General features: G+C 40.1%; 1 protein-coding gene across 5 annotated transcripts in view; it reads right to left on the reverse strand.

Moving 5' to 3' along the window:
* TRIT1 (tRNA isopentenyltransferase 1) overlaps positions 1–20693 on the reverse strand; it is a 44858-nt gene that overhangs the window by 23102 nt on the left and 1063 nt on the right. The window contains exon 2 of one of the 5 annotated variants that reach the window (XM_075996954.1): positions 14558–14677. The exons of the other annotated variants lie outside the window; for them this stretch is intronic. Coding sequence (XP_075853069.1) covers positions 14558–14563 — 6 coding nt within the window. The 5' untranslated portion in view covers positions 14564–14677. The remainder of the gene's footprint in view (positions 1–14557; positions 14678–20693) is intronic. 5 annotated transcript variants of the gene reach the window in all.

Below are 20693 nucleotides of genomic sequence, written 5' to 3' on the forward strand. Positions count from 1 at the left end.
CTATGTTCATAGCAGCATTATTCACAATAGCCAAAAGGTGGAAGTAACTCAAATGTCCATCAGTGGATAAATGGTTAAACAAAGTGTGGTCTATACATTCAATAGAATATTATTCAGTCTTTAAAAGGGCAAGAAATTATGACACATGAAACAACATGGATAAACCTTGAAGATATTATGCTAAGTGAAATAAGTCAGCCACAAAAGGATAAACACTGTATGATTCCATTGATATGTAGTACCCACAGCAGCTAAATTCAGAGAGACAAAATAGAGCTGCGGGAAGGGGAGAATGGGGATTTATTGTTTAGTGCGTACAGAGTTTCATTTAGGGAAAATAAAAAAGTATTGGAAATGGCAGGTAGCAGTGGTTAAAGAACATGAACGTACTTAATGCCACTGAAAAGGTTAAAATGGCCACTGAAATGGTTAAAATGGTAAATCTTATGTATATTTTACCACAATTTATTTTTTAAAGACTTGGATGATAGCTTTTAGGGACAATGAGAAACCTGTTAATATCAGCAATGAAATAAAATTTTCAAAATTACTGAGAGAGCTGGTATTATTTCTTGAATTGAGTTGTGGTTATATAGGTATTTTTACTTTTTGATAATTTTTTGAGCTATACGGTTATGAATTATGTGTTTTTATGGGTGTCTACTATTTAGCAATTAAAATCATACCACAAAGTTAAAAAGAACACAGCAACATTTTACACATTTGTACCAAACATAAATATCTAAACAAACATAGAAACCAATCAGTTTTATAAATGTCACATTTGGTCCAGAGGTTTAGATGACATTTATATTGTAAATGCCACAATCAGGCTTATAATTTTATTACCTGCCTAGAAAACATTAACAGGTTAGATTTGTAGCTGAATGCTTTATATTTCCCCTATTTTCCAGATTCAATTATAGCTTCAGTGTGAGTCTAGCTATAAAACAGTCACCCTGGGTGCTAGGCAGAACTAAAAGGATCTGTGTTATCTTTTAAAAGCAGTATGCCACTCTGTTCTGTTTCCCCTTCTCCCAGAGGACACTTGTGATCTGTGTAGATAGAAATGACTTTGAATAAAATGCTTCTCTCTGCACAAATCATATTTGGACAACACTACGGGACCTCTGGCTTCTTTGTGAGGCCTGACCACTGAAATATTCTGAAAAATTAGAGGTTTAACCCACTTACCCAACTACCCAACATAATTGACTTATCTCAGCAAACATTTACTAAAAGCCTACTACTAGGTGCCAGGTACTCTGCAAGATGTTAGGCATGCAAAGAAGATTAAGAAAGAGTCCCTGTCCTCAAGGAGTCCAAGCCAGCGAGAGACCCACATACATACAGCTATAATAAAAGGAGGTAAGTGACATAAAAGTTTATGAGAGATATTAAAGTTTAACTCTGTCGTCTTCTTTAAATATCATAACCATTAAACATTTAATATTCTAGGCATTGAATATTATAATGTATGTTAACATTGTATGACATTAAGAGGTATTATAAAAAATATACCTCTTTGTCTCACCTCTACTGAGAGTTTATTTCCAGACTGAAAAAATTCTGGGAAAAGGCCAAAAGGCTGAAATAACCCAAACTCTCCAAATCAACAGAGCTAAAGTAGCCAGAGGGGCTAATGAAGGCTAGAGAAATCTACAATAGAGACCTAGAGGAAAACCAACAGAATCTAGAGCAGTGATTCTCAACTGGAAGTGATTTTGTTCACCAAGGAAATGCCCAGAAATATTTTTGATTGTCACAACTTCAGCGGTGGGGGTGCTACTTATCATCTTGTGCAGCAGTCCCCAACCTTTTTGCCACCATTGGCACCAGGGACGGTTTCAAAGAAGACAGTTTTTCCTTGTTGGGGCAATGGTGGGGGTGGGGCAGCAATGGTGGATGGCAGAGCTCAGGCAGTGATGTGAGGGATGGAGAGAAGCTGAAATACAGATGCTTCACTCACTCACCTGCCACTCACCTCCTACTGTGAGACAATTTTTTTTCCCACGGACGGGTACAAGCATTAGCAGAGCCTAACAAGCTGCAGACCGGGACCAGAATAGGCCATGGCCCGGGAATTGGGTACTGCAGATCTAGTGGGTAGAGGCCAGGGATGCTGCTAAACATCCTACAATGCACAGGACAGCCCTCAGCCCCTACAACAAGGAATTATCTGGCCTAAAAAATGTCAATAGTCTAAAAAAATTTCACCTTGGATAAACTCTTCCAGATTTTTAAGTATTTACAGCCAAAGATCCCATCCATTTAAGGCTCCAACACTTTGGGGCTGCCATGTACGGTGGCCCTAATGAGTACGCTAATCAGCAGTGTCCTGGGCACTGGGCAAATCCTGGAGGTCTAACTGCTGGCTATGATGTCCCAACATAGCTGTCTACAAACAAGAGGAAAAGCTGGCCCCTAATTTGGCTCTTTCCCCTCAAGTTATCATCCCGTTTTGACTTCATTTCCTTCCCAATCCAAATCCTGAGGTCTTTCACTTTCTTGCGTTTGTGGATTATACCTTCCTTGAAAACCACAACCTTGGATTATGGATCAATACAATTATCCACCTTCTCTGCTTGCGGCTCTCCATTGCCCATGGATATCTCACTGAGATCTCTAAGGAACCCTGACTGCCAAATATAACATTTTCTACTAAGCTCTCAAAACAAATAATGGGAAAAGCAAAAATCTGATACTACTGAGCTCTCTCCTTTGGAGCTTCATGGGCACCATTCTTTCCAGGTTTTCTTCCTATCTCTCTGGCCCTTCCTCAGTCTCCTTTACTGAGGCCAGCCACTGATCTATTAGCAATGTCTGCCATGGTAACAATATTGAGAAATGGCAGTCTTTATGGCATCTATGTGCCCTTTCTGAATGACAAACTTTTTTGGGTAACATCTAAGACCACACAACCAATTTTTGTGCTTACAACTCCCAAAATCCATATCCACAATCTAGTTCTCTCTTGTGGTGCCAGACCTGTATACTCAACTGCCTAGTAGACATTTCCATCATTAATGAGATAAGTATAGTAAAGTAGTTAACAGTAAGGAGTTGGGAACCAGATTGCCCGTATTTAAGTCCTGGCTCTACCACTTACTAGCGATGTAACCTGTAACCTTGGGCAAGTTATTTAACCTCTCTGTGCCTCAGAGTCCTCATTTATAAAGTGAGGATAATTGTAAATCTAACCTCAAATGGTTAGTGTTATGATTAAGTAATTAATACATGCAAAGCATATGGAATAGGGCTTTCTAGAAAGCAGTCAATAAATGTTAGCTAGCTATCATCATCATCATCATCATCACCACCACCACCACCCCGCCCCCAAACAGGTACCAAAGTTTAACTAATTATCTTCTCAGCCACACTTGGGTGAACCACCTAGATCTGCAGTCCCCAGCCCCTGGGCCACAGACCAGATTTAAGGCCACTCCCCATCCCTGGCATCACCGCCTGAGCTCTGGCCCCAACCTTTTCCAGTCCTTGGAAAAATTGTCTTCCATGAAACTGGTCCCTCCTGCCAAAATGGTTGCAGACCGCTGACCTAGATAAACAAACCAAAAACCTGAAGTGTTCCAGTCTGTCTCGTCTCTCTCCTCACATTTCCCATCTGCCTGTCTCAATTTCTGTCCATGCCAGTTCCTAAAATTATCTCAAAGCTCACCACCTTCACATTTCCCACTACCATTACAACAAGTGACAATTTCATGCTCAACCAGACTATCTCCCCCATGAGACAGCCAGCATCTAGCACAGCACTGACCATATGGAAAATACTCAATGAATATTCCATATGTGAAGTACAGAGTTCTGGACTCTATGCTAAGGGCTTCACATCCTATGAAGTTATTTTGCTCTCCTCTTAGCAACAAGGAAACTGGAACTCAGATACATTAGGCAACTTGCCCAAAATCATACAGCTAGTTAGTGGCAGAAACAAACTCTGAATCCATGTCTTCGAACTTCATGGTCATTGTTCTATTTCCACTATATTGTTAAACCTTGGTCTATACAAATCAGATTTGTAACTTTAGGAAGCCCCTTTCTCCACTGAAACCTCAAGTTTCTCACATCTAACATTGCTTCTAGTTCTAATAATCCAAGCTTCTGAAAGAAAGATAATTTTGGCATAGGTGGGTGAAAGGGAGAATTATCTTTTTAAAGGATGTTGACACTCACCAGAAAGTTGATTTTCCTTTAATCAAATCCAACTGAAGAAATGCTGAAGAGCTGGGGAAAGGTCAATCTCTAAACTAACTTCACTTTCTTTCTTTCTTTTTTTTTTTTTGAGACAGAGTCTAGCTTTGTTGCCCAGGCTAGAGTGAGTGCCGTGGCATCAGCCTAGCTCATAGCAATCTCATACTCATGGGCTCAAGCAATCCTACTACCTCAGCCTCCCGAGTAGCTGGGACTACAGGCATGCGCCACCATGCCCGGCTAATTTTTTCTATATATATTAGTTGGCCAATTAATTTCTTTCTATTTATAGTAGAGACGGGGTCTCTTTCTTGCTCAGGCTGGTTTCAAATTCCTGACCTTGAGCAATCGGCCCGCCTCGGCCTCCCAGAGTGCTAGGATTACAGGCGTGAGCCACCGCGCCTGGCCTAACTTTACTTTCTTAATATAAAGGATAACTCTTTTTTTTTTTAACTTATAATGTTACTAGGTTAGAAATAATGAATCAGCAGCGGGAACACCATGGCAATTACTCCCATTAACTTTGGCACAAATTCAAATATAGACATGCTGAATAAATTGGACAGATTAAGATGCTCAGAAAGTGTGCTAAAAAGAGAAACTGTGGCTGATCTGTTCAGTCAGTCTGGTGAGACTGGTGGTTTCAAATTTATACTGTAGATTATGGCTTTTATTCTTTCTATGGCTGTCTCACCTTAAGGGAATAGAGACTAGAATCATAAAAGGCCATACTTTTCTAACTGAGATGTGCATAAATATGTATGTGATGCATTCTTTTGGAGCATCAATCTTACCACATGGTAAAAAACTCTGAAATATTTTTACATCTCAATTAATATAGATTGATTAGGGCAGAAAATACAAAAATTAGCATATACTTTTTTTTTATTATTTTTTTTTCTTTTTTTGTCTTAAAGATTGCTAGAATAAAGCATATACTTTTAAGTTAAAACATGAGAAACTTTGCAACACAGAGCCTCTATAATGGCTGCTTAGAAGTGCACCTGCAAATACTAGAGAAGCATGGATATAATGAAATTCCAGAGACCATCCAGTTCAATCACTCGAAACTTTATATTTGACAATACTGAGGCTCAGACTTTATATTTGAGAATACTGAGGCTCAGAAAGCTCCCTGGCCATATAACTGGCTGGAAGCAGAGACAGAACTAAAGCCTGGATGCTCTGTCTATAACACAAGCTGTTTCTGTTGCCTCTTACTGGTAGAATTTTTATCCCTATTTAACTCTGGTCTATTTGCTTGCTTTATGTAATGAATTCCTACTGAGGTGAAATTAAATTCCAGAAACTTAGAAGACAACCTACCACACACTGAACTCCTTTTCAAGGTTCTAAGAATAAGCATGAGAGAAAGCTATAAATATACACACAGACAATGCCATGTGACTATAATGCTGAGACAGAAACAAAGGGCTCATTTGAGAAAATAAGTGGGCACGGTGGCTCATGCCTGTAATCTCAGCACTTTGAGAGGCCAAGATGGGAGAATCACTTGAGACCAGGAATTTGAGACAGCTCTAGCAACATAGTGAGATTCTGTCTCTACAAAAGAAAGAAAAATTAGCTAGGTGAGGTGGCATGCGCCTGTAGTCCCAGCTACTCAGGAGACAGAGGCAGGTTTGCTTGAGCCCAGGGGTTTCAGGCTATAGTGGGCTATGATCGCATCACTACACTCCAGCCTGGGCAACAGAGCAAGACCCTGTCTTTAAAAAAAAGAAGAAGAAGAAGAAGAAGAAGAAAAGAGAAAATAAAGTTCATAACAAAGTTTTTACTCTTTGGCCATCTTTACAGCCTCAAGATTGACCCATCTTTGATGGTTTCAGGGATATTTTACCTTAGGATACTTATGATAGCTGAGGTGCTCTAGTATTTAGAGCTGTATGTCTAAGTTAGGGAGAGGCAATATAGTATAAAAGAGCCAGACTACCTGAGTTCAAATTTTGGCTCTATTGTAGCCATCATTTGGCAGGTTATTTAAGGATCTAATTTTTCTTTGCTTCAGCTTTCCTCATGTGTACAAAGCAGATGATAAGAACACCTACACTCCTCCTTAGGTTATTCTGAGGATTACGGTTAATATAGGTAAAATGTTTGGAATACTGCAAAGCAGATGATGAGTACTACATAGGTGCCTGACGTTATCTATATTTAATTGGCAGTGGCTGAACAAGATTTTCATTGGCTCTTTGAGGTAAGACCCCTGGCTAGGGTTTGAAACAAAAGAACCACAAAATGCTAGACCTGAAAGGGGCTTTAGACACCAGGACAGACAATGTATGACCCACAAAACCTAAAATACTTACTATCTGGCTCTAACCTGCAAAAGTCTGCCAATCCTTGATCTAATCCAAGTATTTCCCCTCTCTAATATATTCAAAGAGAAAACTAAGGCCCAGAGAAAGCCAGTGACTTGTTCAAGTTTACATGTACAGTGAGTTAGTGGTAGAGCTGGGACTAAAACCCAGTTTTCCTGGTAAATAAAACTGCCTATCAGGCCAAATGAAGACTTTAAAGACAGACTGTAAATTAGGAGAGAACACTGGCATCTGAAGAGTTAGGTATTAATAAATCATCTAATTCTACTCAACAGATACTTACTGACCACTATAAGCCCAGGCATCAGTATTTTTTTTTTAATGCTTTCCAGATGATTCTAATGTGCAGCTTGGATTGAGAATCACTGTTACAAGTACTGTGATTGGCAGTAAAATGTAAACCAAAAAAAAAAAAAGGAACGAGAGAGAGAGAGAGAGAGAGAGAGAGAGAGATAACCAGCGAGCACACCTGCACACATGCAAGAGCAGAAAATGACTGGGTAGCTAACCAAACACAACCAGACCTATGTCAGCCTGGACAATGCAGAACCCCATGGTTAACCTGCAATTACCTACACATAAGTGTACAACACTCCAAGGGAAGAGCAACAGGCCCAATGAAGGCAAGAAAACAGGAAAAAAATGCTGATGATTATCTTTTGATAAAGAAAATAAAAAATAAAAATAAAAAGGCAAGAAAGCCCTGGGTATGTGTTCATTTATACTAAACAATCAATGACATTTTTTATTCAGCTCTGTAAGTTCCAACAACTCAAAAGATTATAAACTTCAGACAGACTCTTTCTAAAAAGAGTGTTAAAACTAACTTGGAGGCCGGGTGTGGTGGCTCATGCCTATAATCCTAGCACTCTGGGAAGCCAAGGCGGGCGGATTGCTCGAGGTCAAGAGTTCGAAACCAGCCTGAGCAAGAGTAAGACCTCCATCTCTACTATAAAATAGAAAGAAATTAATTGGCCAACTAATACATATAGAAAAAAAAAATTAACCGGGCATGGTGGTACATGCCTGTAGTCCCAGCTACTCGGGAGGCTGAGGCAGAAGGATTGCTTGAGCCCAGGAGTTTGAGGTTGCTGTGAGCTAGGCTGATGCCATGGCACTCACTCTAGCCTGGGCAACAAAGCTAGACTCTGTCTCAAAAAAAAAAAAAAAAAAAAACTAACTTGTACTCCTAAAAAAATATATAAGAATATACAAATTTCAAACCTCTGTATGCCCCCCCAAAAAATCATAAGTCAAAAAATAAATGAGCAGCTGAAAACATACTTCCAATACATGAGGCTGTACGGAAGGTTAAGCCTGAAATACACAAAAAGCTCTGACAAATCAATAAACACAAAATTGAAAAGCATTATATAAATGGGCACAACAAACAAAATTCAAAAAAAACACATGACCAATATATCCTTGAAAAGACAATTAGCCTCACAAAGAAATGAAATTAAAATGAACTCCATTCTTCTTTACCAGATTGACAAGAATGAAAAAGATGGGTAATAAATAATTGCAAGGGTGAAGGGAAATAGACATACTACTATTAATAGTATAAACTTTCTAGAAAGTAGTATGGCAATATGTATCAAAATGTAATGTGTGCAACTCCACAATAAAAAGACAAACAACCCAATTTAAAAATGAGTAAAGGTTAGCTGTGCATGGTGGTGCCCTTATAGTCCCACCTGAGGTGGGAGGCTGAGGAAGAAAGATCACTTGAGCCCAGGAGTTTGAGGCTGCAGTTAGCTATGACCATACCACTGTACTCCTGAGCAACAGAGTGAGACCTTGTCATTCATTCATTCATAAATTAATAAATAAAATAAAATAAAAATAAAATGAGCAAAGGACTTGAAAAGGTATTTCTCCAGAGAAGATACGAATGGTCAACAAGTACACGAGAAAATGTTCAACATCAGTAGTCACTGAGAAATATAAACCAAAACTACAGTGAAATACCACTTTCATACCCATTAGGATGGCTATAATTAAAAAAAATGGAGGCCGGGCACGGTGGCTCACACCTGTAATCCTAGCACTCTGGGAGGCCGAGGCGGGCGGATTGCTTGAGGTCAGGAGTTCAAAACCAGCCTGAGCAAGAGGAAGACCCCATCTCTACTATAAATAGAAAGAAATTAATTGGCCAACTAATATATAGAAAAAACTAGCCGGGCGTGGTGTGCATGCCTGTAGTCCCAGCTACTCGGGAGGCTGAGGCAGGAGGATTGCTTGAGCCCAGGAGACTGATGTTGCTGTGAGCTAGGCTGACGCCACAGCACTCATGCATGCTAGCCTGGGCAACAAAGTGAGACTCTGTCTCAAAAAAAAAAAAAGGAAAATAACAACTGTTGGAGAAGATATAGAGATATTGGTACCCCTGTGCATTGTTGGTAGGAATGTAGAATGCTACAGTCACTGTGAAAAACTGTGGAAGTTCCTCAAATAGTTAAACGCAGAATTACTACATGATCCAGCAATTCCACTCGTAGGTACCCCGTGTTTCCCCCAAAATAAGACAGGGTCTTATATTTATTTTTCCTCAAGAAGACACCCTAGGGCTTATTTTCAGGGGATGTGTTATTTTCCCCTCAAAGCTTCAGCTTACAGCATGCACAGGATGGCCAGGACCTGACAGGGGGAGCCGACCTTGTTGGTGGGGCTGCCCGCACCTTTCCCGCCACCTCTGGGATAGTCGCTGTCACGATGGGGCAGATGAGATGGGCTGCTCGTCTTCTTTACCACTCTGCTATGAAATGCATGGGTTGTGCAGATAGGCTGTGTAGCCATGCCCATCACTAGGTCTTATTTTTGGGGTAGGCTTATATTGCACAAATGCTTAGAAATATTGCTAGGGCTTATTTTATGGGTAGGTCTTATTTTCGGGGAAACACGGTATATACCTGCAATAATTGAAAACAGGTACTAGAACCAATACATGTACCCACATGTTCACAGCAGCACTATTTACAACAGCCTAAAGGTGCGAATGCCCATCAACAGATGAACAAACTGTATATACATACAGTGAGATATTATTCTAAGGAATGAAGCACCAACACATGCTACAACTAATGTAAGTGAAAGAAGTCAGACACAAAAAGTCATATTGCATGATTCCATTTACATGAAATACCCAGAATGGATAAATCTATAGAGACAAAAAACAGACTGGTGGTTGCCAGGGGCTAGGGGGAAGGAGAAATGGGGATTAATGCTTAGTAGGTATGGGTTTTCTTTTGGGGGAAATGAAAATGTTTGGCAACTAGATAGAGGTGGTAGATAAAATAGATAAATTAGGCATTACATATATTTAGAACTTCTGGCCAGGCGTGGTGGCTCACGCCTGTAATCCTAGTACTGGAGTTCGAAACCAGCCTGAGCAAGAGCAAAACTCCATCTCTACTATAAATAGAAAGAAATTAGCTGGACAACTAAAAACATATAGAAAAAATTAACCAGGCATGGTGGCACATGCCTGTAGTCCCAGCTACTCAGGAGGCTGAGGGAGAAGGATTGCTTGAGCCCAGGAGTTTGAGGTTGCTGTGAGCTAGGCTGATGTCACAGCACTCTAGCCCAGGCAACAGAGTGAGACTCTGTCTCAAAAAAAAAAAAAAAAAAAAAAATTTAGAACTTCTGCTCTGTGAAAGATACTGTGGAGAGAATGAAAAAATAATCCACAGACTGTGAGAAAATTATTTGCAAATAACATATCTGATAAAGGATTTGTACCCAGAATATATAAAGAACTCTTAAAATTCAACAATAAGAAACAACCCAACCCCCACTCGTGGGCAAAAGATCTGACAGACACTTCACCAAAAATATACAGATGGCAAATAAGCATATGAAAAGCTCAACATCATTAGTCTTTAGGGAAATGTAAATTAACCACAATGAGATACCAGTACACATCTATTAGAATTGCTAAATTTTTTTTAAAACTGACAATACCAAATGCTAGAAAGAATATAGACGAACAGAAATTCTTGTTCATCGCCGACGTGCATGCAAAGTGGCACAGCTACTTTAGAAAAGAGTTTGGTAGTTTCCTATGACATTAAACCACAAAGTTACCACACAAGCCAGTAATCCCACTCCTAGGTATTCATCCAAATGAAATGAGTGAAAACTTAAGTTCACACAAAAACCTGTATATGAATGTTTACCATAGCTTTCTTTATAATTGCCAAAAACTAGAAACCCAGATGTCCTTTAATAGGGGAATGCACAAACTATGGTACATCCATACAATGGAATAATACTCAGCAATAAAGAGTAATGGACTCACACAACATGGAAGAATTTTAAAAACATTTTGGTAAGTGAAAAAAGTCAAACCCCAAGGGCTACATATTATATGATTCCATTTCTTGATATTCTGGAAAAGGTTAACACTATAGGGATAAAAAAACAGGTAAGTTATTGCCAGAGGTTAGAGAGAGAGGTTGACTACAAAGAGGCCACATAGACTTTTTAGGGTGATGGAACTATTTAGTATGGTATAGTGATGGTGGACACCTGACTCTATGCATTTGTCAAAACCAACAAAACTGTATACCACAAAAAAGTGTACTTTATTGTACACAAATTTTAAAAAATAACCAGAATGTCTGGGCAACACAGGATAGACTGCAACAAATGAATCTAACTGTATTACAACCATCTGACATAACATCACTGTTGGGGTGGGGAGGAGCTGACCCAAGTAACTTTGTAAAACAATGTCATTACTGGATCCTGGAAGACTAAAACCAAACAAAAAAAAACTGTACACAATCATTGTACTCTATTTGGTATATTAATTTCTCACAGGAGAAACTACTGAAACTACTTTACAGGTTACACAAATAAGCAAATATACTGTAGACAATGACAGCCAGATTTCTTAACTCTCAGAGAAAGAAGTCACAAGTAAGAAAAGAAGGGGAGGGGGGAGTAGGGAGAGACTAGAAAGAACCCGATAGTGCTGGATTACAGCCAGATATACCAGTATAATCTCCTGCATATATACGCCACTGCACTTTAGCCCAGGCAACAGAGCGAGACCCTACCTCAAAAAATAAAATAAAATAAATAAAGCAGAAAGAATGAGGGAAATTACCACAGCAACTGTAGCAGGTAAGATTCACTGATAAATGCTAAAATTAGTGGGTTAAACTGTAAGGAGAAACAGGATATTTGCATAGTCTCAAAGTATCTCCCCTAAAATATTTATTAATTACTGTGGTGCTTTTAACATGTCAGTAATTCTTTGATATTCTTCCCTCTAGAAGGTGGAGCTTAATTCTCCTTCTATTCAGTGGGGGCGAGACTTGGCAACCCATTTCTAACAAATATGGCTGGATACTCTTATATTATGGAAATGAAAAGGGAAAATGATATGGAAAGGGAAAAATTGTGACTTTAATAGGATAGAAATCTGACAGATGTACCTTAACCAAATGATCAATGTTAATTAACAATAATAAACCATGCTGATGTCAGGTTTATATCACACCCTGACAGGATGCAAAGAGAAGGGTACCTCACTTCTATGGTATGCTTTCCCAAAATCCATAATGCCAGTCTAATAATGATACCAAAACCCAAACTCAAGGGCATCTATAAAAGAACTGACCAGTACTTTTCAAAAGTATCAAGTCACAAAAGAAAAAGAAAGACTAAAAGACTGTCACAGAGTGGAGGAGACTAAGAGTGCATGATGACTAAATGCAATATGGCATCCTAAAACAGAATATGGTATCCTGAAACAGAAAAGGGACATCAGTGAATAAACCGGTGAAATCCAAGTCTACGGTTTAGTTAATATTAATAGTATTGTACCTATGTCAATTTCTTAATTTTCATAAGTATACCATGATGATGTATGAGGTTAATATTAGGACAAAATGGATGAAGGCTATACAGAAATTCTCTGTACTATTTTTGAAATTCTTATGTAAATCTACAACTATTCCAAAATTTAAAATAATAATAATGTAGAATAGGGTCTCTCAACCTCAGTACTACTGATATTTTGGTCCAGATAATTCTTTGTTGTGAAGGGCTATCTTATACCTAGTAGAAGTTTAGCAATGTCTCTGGCTTCTACCCGCTAGATGCCAAGAACCCATCTTCCCAGTTACTATAACCAAAAATATCTCCAGAGATTGCCGTCTGTGCTTGGGAGACAATTGCCCCAGGCGTAGACAACTTATGAAGAGTTATGTATTAACAAATAAAGATATCCTTAACATGTTGTTAAGAGGCCAAAAAAAAGCAGAATACAGAATAGCATGCACTATATGAGTCTATTTGCATAAAAACATATGCATGTTGCATAAATATACATGTGCATAAATACAAAGACAAATGTCTGGAAGGATGTGCACCAAAACATATACATGTGCATAAAACATATACATGTGTTATAAACATATACATGTGCATAAATACAAAGACAAATGTCTGGAAGGATGTGCACCAAAACATATACATGTGCATAAAACATATACATGTGTTATAAACATATACATGTGCATAAATACAAAGACAAATGTCTGGAAGGATGTGCACCAAAATATTAAAAATGGTTGCCTCCAGATGTTAAGATTATGGTTATGTTGTCTTTGAACTTTTTAGTGTTATTTGGATTTCTTTTCAATAAGCATGTCTCATTTTTTCTAAACACAAAAAGGCTTTGTTCTCATCTTTTTCTTTTTCATAATGCTTCCAATTCAATAACCAAAATCCTATTGGTTCTGTTTCCAAAATGTCAAAATGGTTACCTCTTTTCCTCAGCCAAGCACCAGCACCTCTCACCCAGGTTAACATAACAGTACCCTAAACTGTTTTTCCCTCTCTAACCCATTCTCCATCCAGACATCACTTACCCCATGAAATAGATTTACTCTACTATGTCCCTGTTTAAAATCCCGAATGTCATAATATGCTCTCAAGGGCCCCAAAATTTGTTCCCATGGTCTACATTTTTAATTTCACCTCCTACTACTCCTGTTCAAGTATCCTCTATGCCAGATGGTTGCTGGGCATTTCTTGAAAACATACCATGCACTTTTACTCTTCCTCATCTTTGCTCATGCTGTTCTTTCATAAAGAACATTATTCTTCCCTCTTTTCTGCCTGATAAAGTATACACAGTGGTACAAAGATAAATAAAGGGATGGAGGATGAATGGATAAATAAATAGGAGAAACTAGAGGAGAAAATACAGAACAGCATGGAGATCAGAGTTGAAGAAGGTAATTTTTGGTGGGGATGAGATAATAATAACATGTACCTCAAATGGTTGTAGTGGCCAGGTGCAGTGGCTCATGCCTGTAATCTCAGCACTTTGGGAGGCCAAGGCAGGAGACTGCTTGAGGCCAGGAGTGAGACCAGCCTGGGCAACAGAGTGAGACCCCATCTTTACAAAAACAACTCAAAAAATTAGCTGAGTGTGATGGCATGTGCCTGGAGTCCCAGCCACTTGGGAGGCTGAGGAAGGAGGATCACTTGAACCCAGGAGTACAGTGAGCTATGATGACACCACTGCACTCCAGCCTGGGCAACAGAGCAAGACCCTGTCTTTGAAAAAGGTGGGGAAAGGCTGCAGTGAGAACATTGAGAATATCAAATGAGATAATATTCCAAACTTTTTAGACAACCTAGCATTTATATTATTCTTGTTTTTATTTTGGTAGTAATATTATCATCATCATTCATGGTGCAGTAGTGAGGGCTTAAACTCTGGCTGCCACAAGGAGGGTGGAACACTAAGGCTGCTGCTCAGAAGCAGAGCTCCAAGGGTGAGCAAGGATGTAAACAGGACCCTGGTCTGACCAAATTTATCTAAGGAATCCAACAAACTACATAAGAAACCAAAACCAATTCTATTCAGTCACACTGGAGCACACATGTAAGTATAAGTAACTTTTACCCTTCAAACAAATACTTCTTTTTGAAGTACAGCTGCTTTAACACCTTGCCCCAGGCACCTAAGCATCAGGGCAGCACCTCACCTTCATGAATCTGAATCTGCAAGCCTCATTTGTGCTCTCCTTTGGTTCCCCAACTGGCCAGTAGTCACTTCTTCTTCCTTATGTAACAGAGAAGGTTTGACATCAAAGTTCTCCGTGTAGCTGCAAAAAAGTGACCATATATGTACAACCTACCCAGCTTAACACTGTAGCCAAAGGAGCCAGGCACGGTGGCTCACGCCTGTAATCTTAGCCACTCTAGGAGGCAAAGTTGGGAAGATTACTTGAGCTCAAGAATTGGAGATCAGCCGGAGCAAGAGCGAGACCCTGTCTCTACCAAAAACAGGAAAAATTAGATGGGTGTGGTGACATGTGCTTACAGTCCCAGCTACTTGGGAGGCTGAGGCAGGAGGATTGCTTGAGCCCAGCAGTTTGAGGTTGTAGTGAGCTATGATGATGCCACTGTATTCTACCCAGGCTGGCACAGTGAGACTCTGTTTTAAAAAAAAAAACAACACAAAAAACACCACAGCCAAAGGGACCTAGAAACCCATCAGATGTTAGATGAGTCAAAAGATTCGAGATTTCCTTCTTAGCTTCTTGTCAGGCTCACTCCTTTAAAAAGAACTCCTCTGTCAGTTGTGGCAAATAGCCTCCAGATAGGCCCCACTCTCCCAGTTTACAGGTTAACAGGTCTTCCTGCCTTTTTTGCACATCTATTAGGCTACTGTGACACACTACCACATCTCTCCTCTCATATCCCTCCCCCATGCATCCCAGATCTCCCTTGAGCACTATCAGTCAGTCTATCCTTTAGTACAAAACACTGCTCCTAAATTATGTCCCAAAGCAAACAAAAAGAACACAGAGTCCACACATCTGTTAGATGACACATACCTTGCCTACTAGTCAGACTGCCAAAAATCATTTGCTTCTCTTGTAGATTTAAGCAAATACAAAGGGAACTGTGACTCTGTGTATGACTACTGCTTCTCCAGAGGACTTGAAGAATTGAGGCATTAAAGATACTTCCTCTCTATAAACCCAAACAGAACACTTTGTTTGTTTTCTCTTAGCATATAGTTAGTAGTCTGTATTTCCAGCCAGTCATTGTACATGTTTGGCAAGTATCTTCAAGTTTCTCAGTACAATATTTTATCTCATCACTGAAGGCGATGCATTGTACCTTGAATTTACATGCCAAGATAAAGACTCAGACTGAAAAGAAGACCTTCAGTATCATCTTCCTGAAATATATCAGACTCTACAAATGAGTTAGAAGACCCAGATCCAATTCCCAGTGTGTTGCAGTATGATCTCTAGACCGCTCTCTAATCTTTCTGTACCTCAGTTTTTCCATCCTGGAAAACAGGGATTGTATTACCTGTCCTCCTTAAATTCAGACTCTCACTACCAAATGAGAATATTTGTTTCTACAATTTGTGAAAAAACCAGGGTTCAGAAAACTCAGAAAATTAAGCACAAATGTTGTTACTCACTTTTGTCAGACTTGCCATGCAGAAATCCACAGTAGAGCCCAACCGGACACCCTAAGCAAATAGTCCCTCAGAAAGTAGTTGTGTCTTCCTGTTCCACAAATCCTGTACATAAGAATAATGGGAAGCAAGAAGCCAGGCAGGCCCTTCAGATGCTAAGTGGCTATAGAAACAAGTCACTGCGTAGCAGGTTCCATGAAGAAATTCTTACTCTAGACATGCTACCCTTAAAAACTCCATTGTAGCCGGGTGCGGTGGCTCACGCCTGTAATCCTAGCACTCTGGGAGGCTGAGGCGGGCGGATTGCTCAAGGTCAGGAGTTCAAAACCAGCCTGAGCAAGAGCGAGACCCCATCTCTACTATAAATAGAAAGAAATTAATTGGCCAACTAATATATATATAGAAAAATTAGCCGGGCATGGTGGCGCATTCCTGTAGTCCCAGCTACTAGGGAGGCTGAGGCAGCAGGATTGCTTGAGCCCAGGAGATTGAGGTTGCTGTGAGCTAGGCTGACACCATGGCACTCACTCTAGCCTGGGCAACAAAGTGAGACTCTGTCTCAAAAAACAAACAAACAAACAAACAAAAAACTCCATTGTAGTTTTACCTCAAAGAAGCTTAAAACACTTATCCAATGTTTACAAAGATAAGTACTTCCCCTGACAGGAAGTGCCCTTGTAAAGGTTGCCTTGGGATGATGCTACAGTTAAGGCAGAACAAAGGCGTGACAAAAGAAGCATGAGGTACAAGATAATTTAAGATTTAAGGCAGTGTTTTACAACAGCTTTTGAGTTGCCAGTACAATTCTGAATACAACATTCTTGGTAGTATACCAAAAGAGATTATTAAAGTGCAAATATTTGTTTTTAAAAACTCAATTTGGAAATTTGAAAAAACCTTCTAATTATCACACTTTCCATTTGGTCACCCTCTGGTCTGTGTGGCTGTTACAACAAAGAAGTTTACTACTCTGTCTAGGCTCTCCACAAGGCCAAGTTTCTCCTTCATTCAAATAAACACTGTCTGTCTTTAGTACCAACTTGACATTAAATTTTATCCCCCTACAACCCATCAAGTGGCTGCCAGTCAGCTCAACATTGCACTTGACAGACGTCACTACAAATTCACACTAAGATTCACAATATGAATCCTAAAATACATTTTTATCCTGATCAAAATGTAGTACACTCCTATGAAGGATGAGTGCCATACAAGTTAAGAACCACTCTAATAGCCGGGCGCGGTGGCTCACGCCTGTAATCCTAGCACTCTGGGAGGCTGAGGCGGGCGGATCGCTGGAGGTCAGGAGTTTGAAACCAGCCTGAGCAAGACCAAGACCCCATCTCTACTATAAATAGAAATTAATTGGCCAACTAATATATATAGAAAATTAGCCGGGCATGGTGGCTCATGCCTGTAGTCCCAGCTACTCAGGAGGCTGAGGCAGAAGGATTGCTTGAGCCCAGGAGTTTGAGGTTGCTGTGAGCTAGGCTGATGCCACGGCACTCACTCTAGCCTGGTCAACAAGCGAGACTCTGTCTCAAAAAAGAAAAAAAAAAGAACCACTCTAATGATGGAATCCCATAGCTCCTGCCTCATCTAAAGGGCATGGCTATGTGTTAGCGGATAAGGCACTGGGCATGGAAAGTAGAGATCTAGGTTCAACTCCAGGTCTGCTACTTACTCTAAGACCTTGGGCCTATTTCCTTAACACACAGTGAATGGGACATGGATACTATATTTCATTATTTGGGCTGAAAAGTAAAATTAAAGGTAAAAGTTTTCCAATAGGGATTAAGAAGAAATGTTATGAATATCCAGGGTATAATCAAAATTAAACATAACCTGGCCAGGTGCGGTGGCTCACACCTGTAATCCAAGCACTCTGGGAGGCCAAGGAGGGAGGATCACTCAAGGTCAGGAGTTCAAGCCCAGCCTGAGCAAGAGTGAGCCCTGTCTCTACTAAAAATAGAAAGAAATTAGCTGGACAAGGCCAGGTGCGGTGGCTCACACCTATAATCCTAGCACTCTGGGAGGCTAAATCGGGCGGATTGCTCAAGGTCAGGAGTTCGAAAGCAGCTCTGAGCAAGAGCAAGACCCCGTCTCTACTAAAAATAGAAAGAAATTAGCTGGACAACTAAAAATATATAGAAAAAGTTAGCCAGGCATGGTGCCGCATGCCTGTAGTCTCAGCTACTCTGGAGGCTGAGGCAGGAGGATTGCTTGAGCCCAGGAGTTGGAGGTTGCCCAGGAGGTAGAGCTAAGCTGACGCCATTCTAGCCCAGGCAACAAAGTGAGACTCTGTCTCAAAAAAAAAAAAAAAAAAAAAAAAAGAAATTAGCCACACAACTAAAAATGTATAGAAAAAATTAGCTAGGCATGGTAGTGCGCATGCCTGTAGTCCCAGCTACTCGGGAGGCTGAGGCAGGAGGATCGCTTGAGCCCAGGAGTTGGAGGTTGCCGTGAGCTAGCCTGACACTACGGCACTCTAGCACAGGCAATAGAGCAAGATTCTGTCTCAACAACAACAACAACAAAAAAAAACCACACAGGAAGAACCTGAATGGATTAAGATGTGCCATTTTAATACAATAGTTCATCAAATATTAAGGATCTACCACATCATCAGCACTAAATGAGGCAAAAAAATGTCCTAGTGATGTGGCCTATTTTACAGTGAGTAAGACCTCTAGCAACTTCACCTCACGGTACAGTTATGAGTAAAGAAACATTTCTGAGATTGTAATAGCTACTACAGAGCTATATCCAACCCTTATTGCAGGAACCCACTAACTTACTTAAAGATATTAATAGACGCAAAAAAAATTTTTTTTTGAGACAGAGTCTCACTTTGCTGCCCTGGCTAGAGTGCCGTGGCGTCAGCCTAGCTCACAGCAACCTCAAACTCCTGGGCTCAAGCGATCCTCCTGCCTCAGCCTCCCGAGTAGCTGGGACTACAGGCATGCGCCACCATGCCTGGCTAATTTTTTCTATATATTTTTAGTTGACCAATTAATTTACTTCTATTTTTAGTGGAGACAGGGTCTCCTTCTTGCTCAGGCTGGTTTTGAACTCCTGACCTTGAGCGATTCTCCTGCCTCAGCCTCCCATAGTGCTAGGATTACAGGTGTGAGCCACTGCACAGAGGTAAAATTAGAATAATTTATTCAGAACACTTTCTTGGGGGGGGGGTGTCAGAGAAGGCCTCAATAAGGTGACACCTGAGCAAAGACCTGAATAAAGAAAGGGAGCAAGCCACGTGTTTCTATAGGAGGAGAGGGTCCACCAGGCAGAGGGAACAAGCACAAGAGTTCTGAAGTGGGTTCACATCTATAGCATTTTCCATACATCCACTAACTAGACTTCCCCTCTCATGTCCTCTTGCCACTCCCATGTGCTCTTCAAGTTCTTTCTGACTTCCAGGTTCACCACACTCTCCCAGGCACCCAAACTTGAATCCCGAATCACACTGTGGAAATTATTCTCTTCTTTCCCCAATCAGTGACCAACTCATATTGTAACACATACTACCTTCAAAATATTACATCTTTCTCTTCCTCTCCATCCCACTAACACCACATCAACTCAGAATTATATAAATTATAGAACATAAAGACTGGAATGCACCTTAGATATTATTTATTGGTTTAACTCCATCTTACTGAAAACCATACTACTCAAGTCCCCAAGTATCAAATCAAAGATCTATTATGACACCATATTGGGATTTTTTCTTTGTATGCACCTCGCACCCACCCCAAATTCATCATGCATGCTGCTCACATATGAATGCTCCTTACACACTGCCAGTATCATGTTATTCATCTCCCAATCCATAATATCTACAATACCTTGCTATTGAACAGTCTTTCACCATCCTATATACACACTATGTCCATTTCACCTTCTAAACCTTCATTTATGTTCCTTTCTTTGACAGGCCTTTTCTTCTTTCTTACCTATCCAAACTTGACCTATTTTGAAAGCCCTTTTTCAAAGAGCGTTCCATGACTATGCCTGCCTTCACTGATTTCTCTCCAGTAAGGCTGTAATACTTAATAATTTATCATAAAATCTAGCAGCTGTAGTCTCTCTCTTCCCAACCCCATCCACCTTGCAAAGCACCATTAATATCTCTGCTCAAACACGTAATAGCTCTGCTTTGTTTCATGTTCAGCTGGACTAAAACTCATTAAGGATAGGGATTATGGTTTTGTCTCTCCAAGAGGGCCTTGCAGAAAGCAGCTACCATATTTTTAGCTCTTACTATGTGCCATATGTTGTATTAAGTACTTCACATACTTTATCTCATTTAATCATCACAATAATGCTGTCTTATTGATATTATTCTTCCTACTTTACAGAAGAAGAAACAAAGGCACAAAGAGGCTAGGCTGAAGTTGCCTATCTTGGAAAAGACAGGGCTGGGATTTGAGCTAAACTGTCTCCCCAAACTGGCACAAAATAAGATGCAAATAAATATTCGCTGAATTAACCTATTGCTTTATGTGTGCTGATGGTCTTGTCACCCCAAATGAACTGACGAGGGTAGAAACCATGCCTGGAGGCCTATCGGGTAGAATAGGGGCAAGAACTGCCCTTCCCTGCTGAGTACCCATCACATGCATTTCATGTCCAATATCTTATTTACTCTCTGAAGACTCATAACTGTAAATTCTCCT

This window comes from Microcebus murinus, chromosome 2 (genome assembly GCF_040939455.1).
Source record: "Microcebus murinus isolate Inina chromosome 2, M.murinus_Inina_mat1.0, whole genome shotgun sequence".
NCBI lineage: Eukaryota > Metazoa > Chordata > Mammalia > Primates > Cheirogaleidae > Microcebus > Microcebus murinus.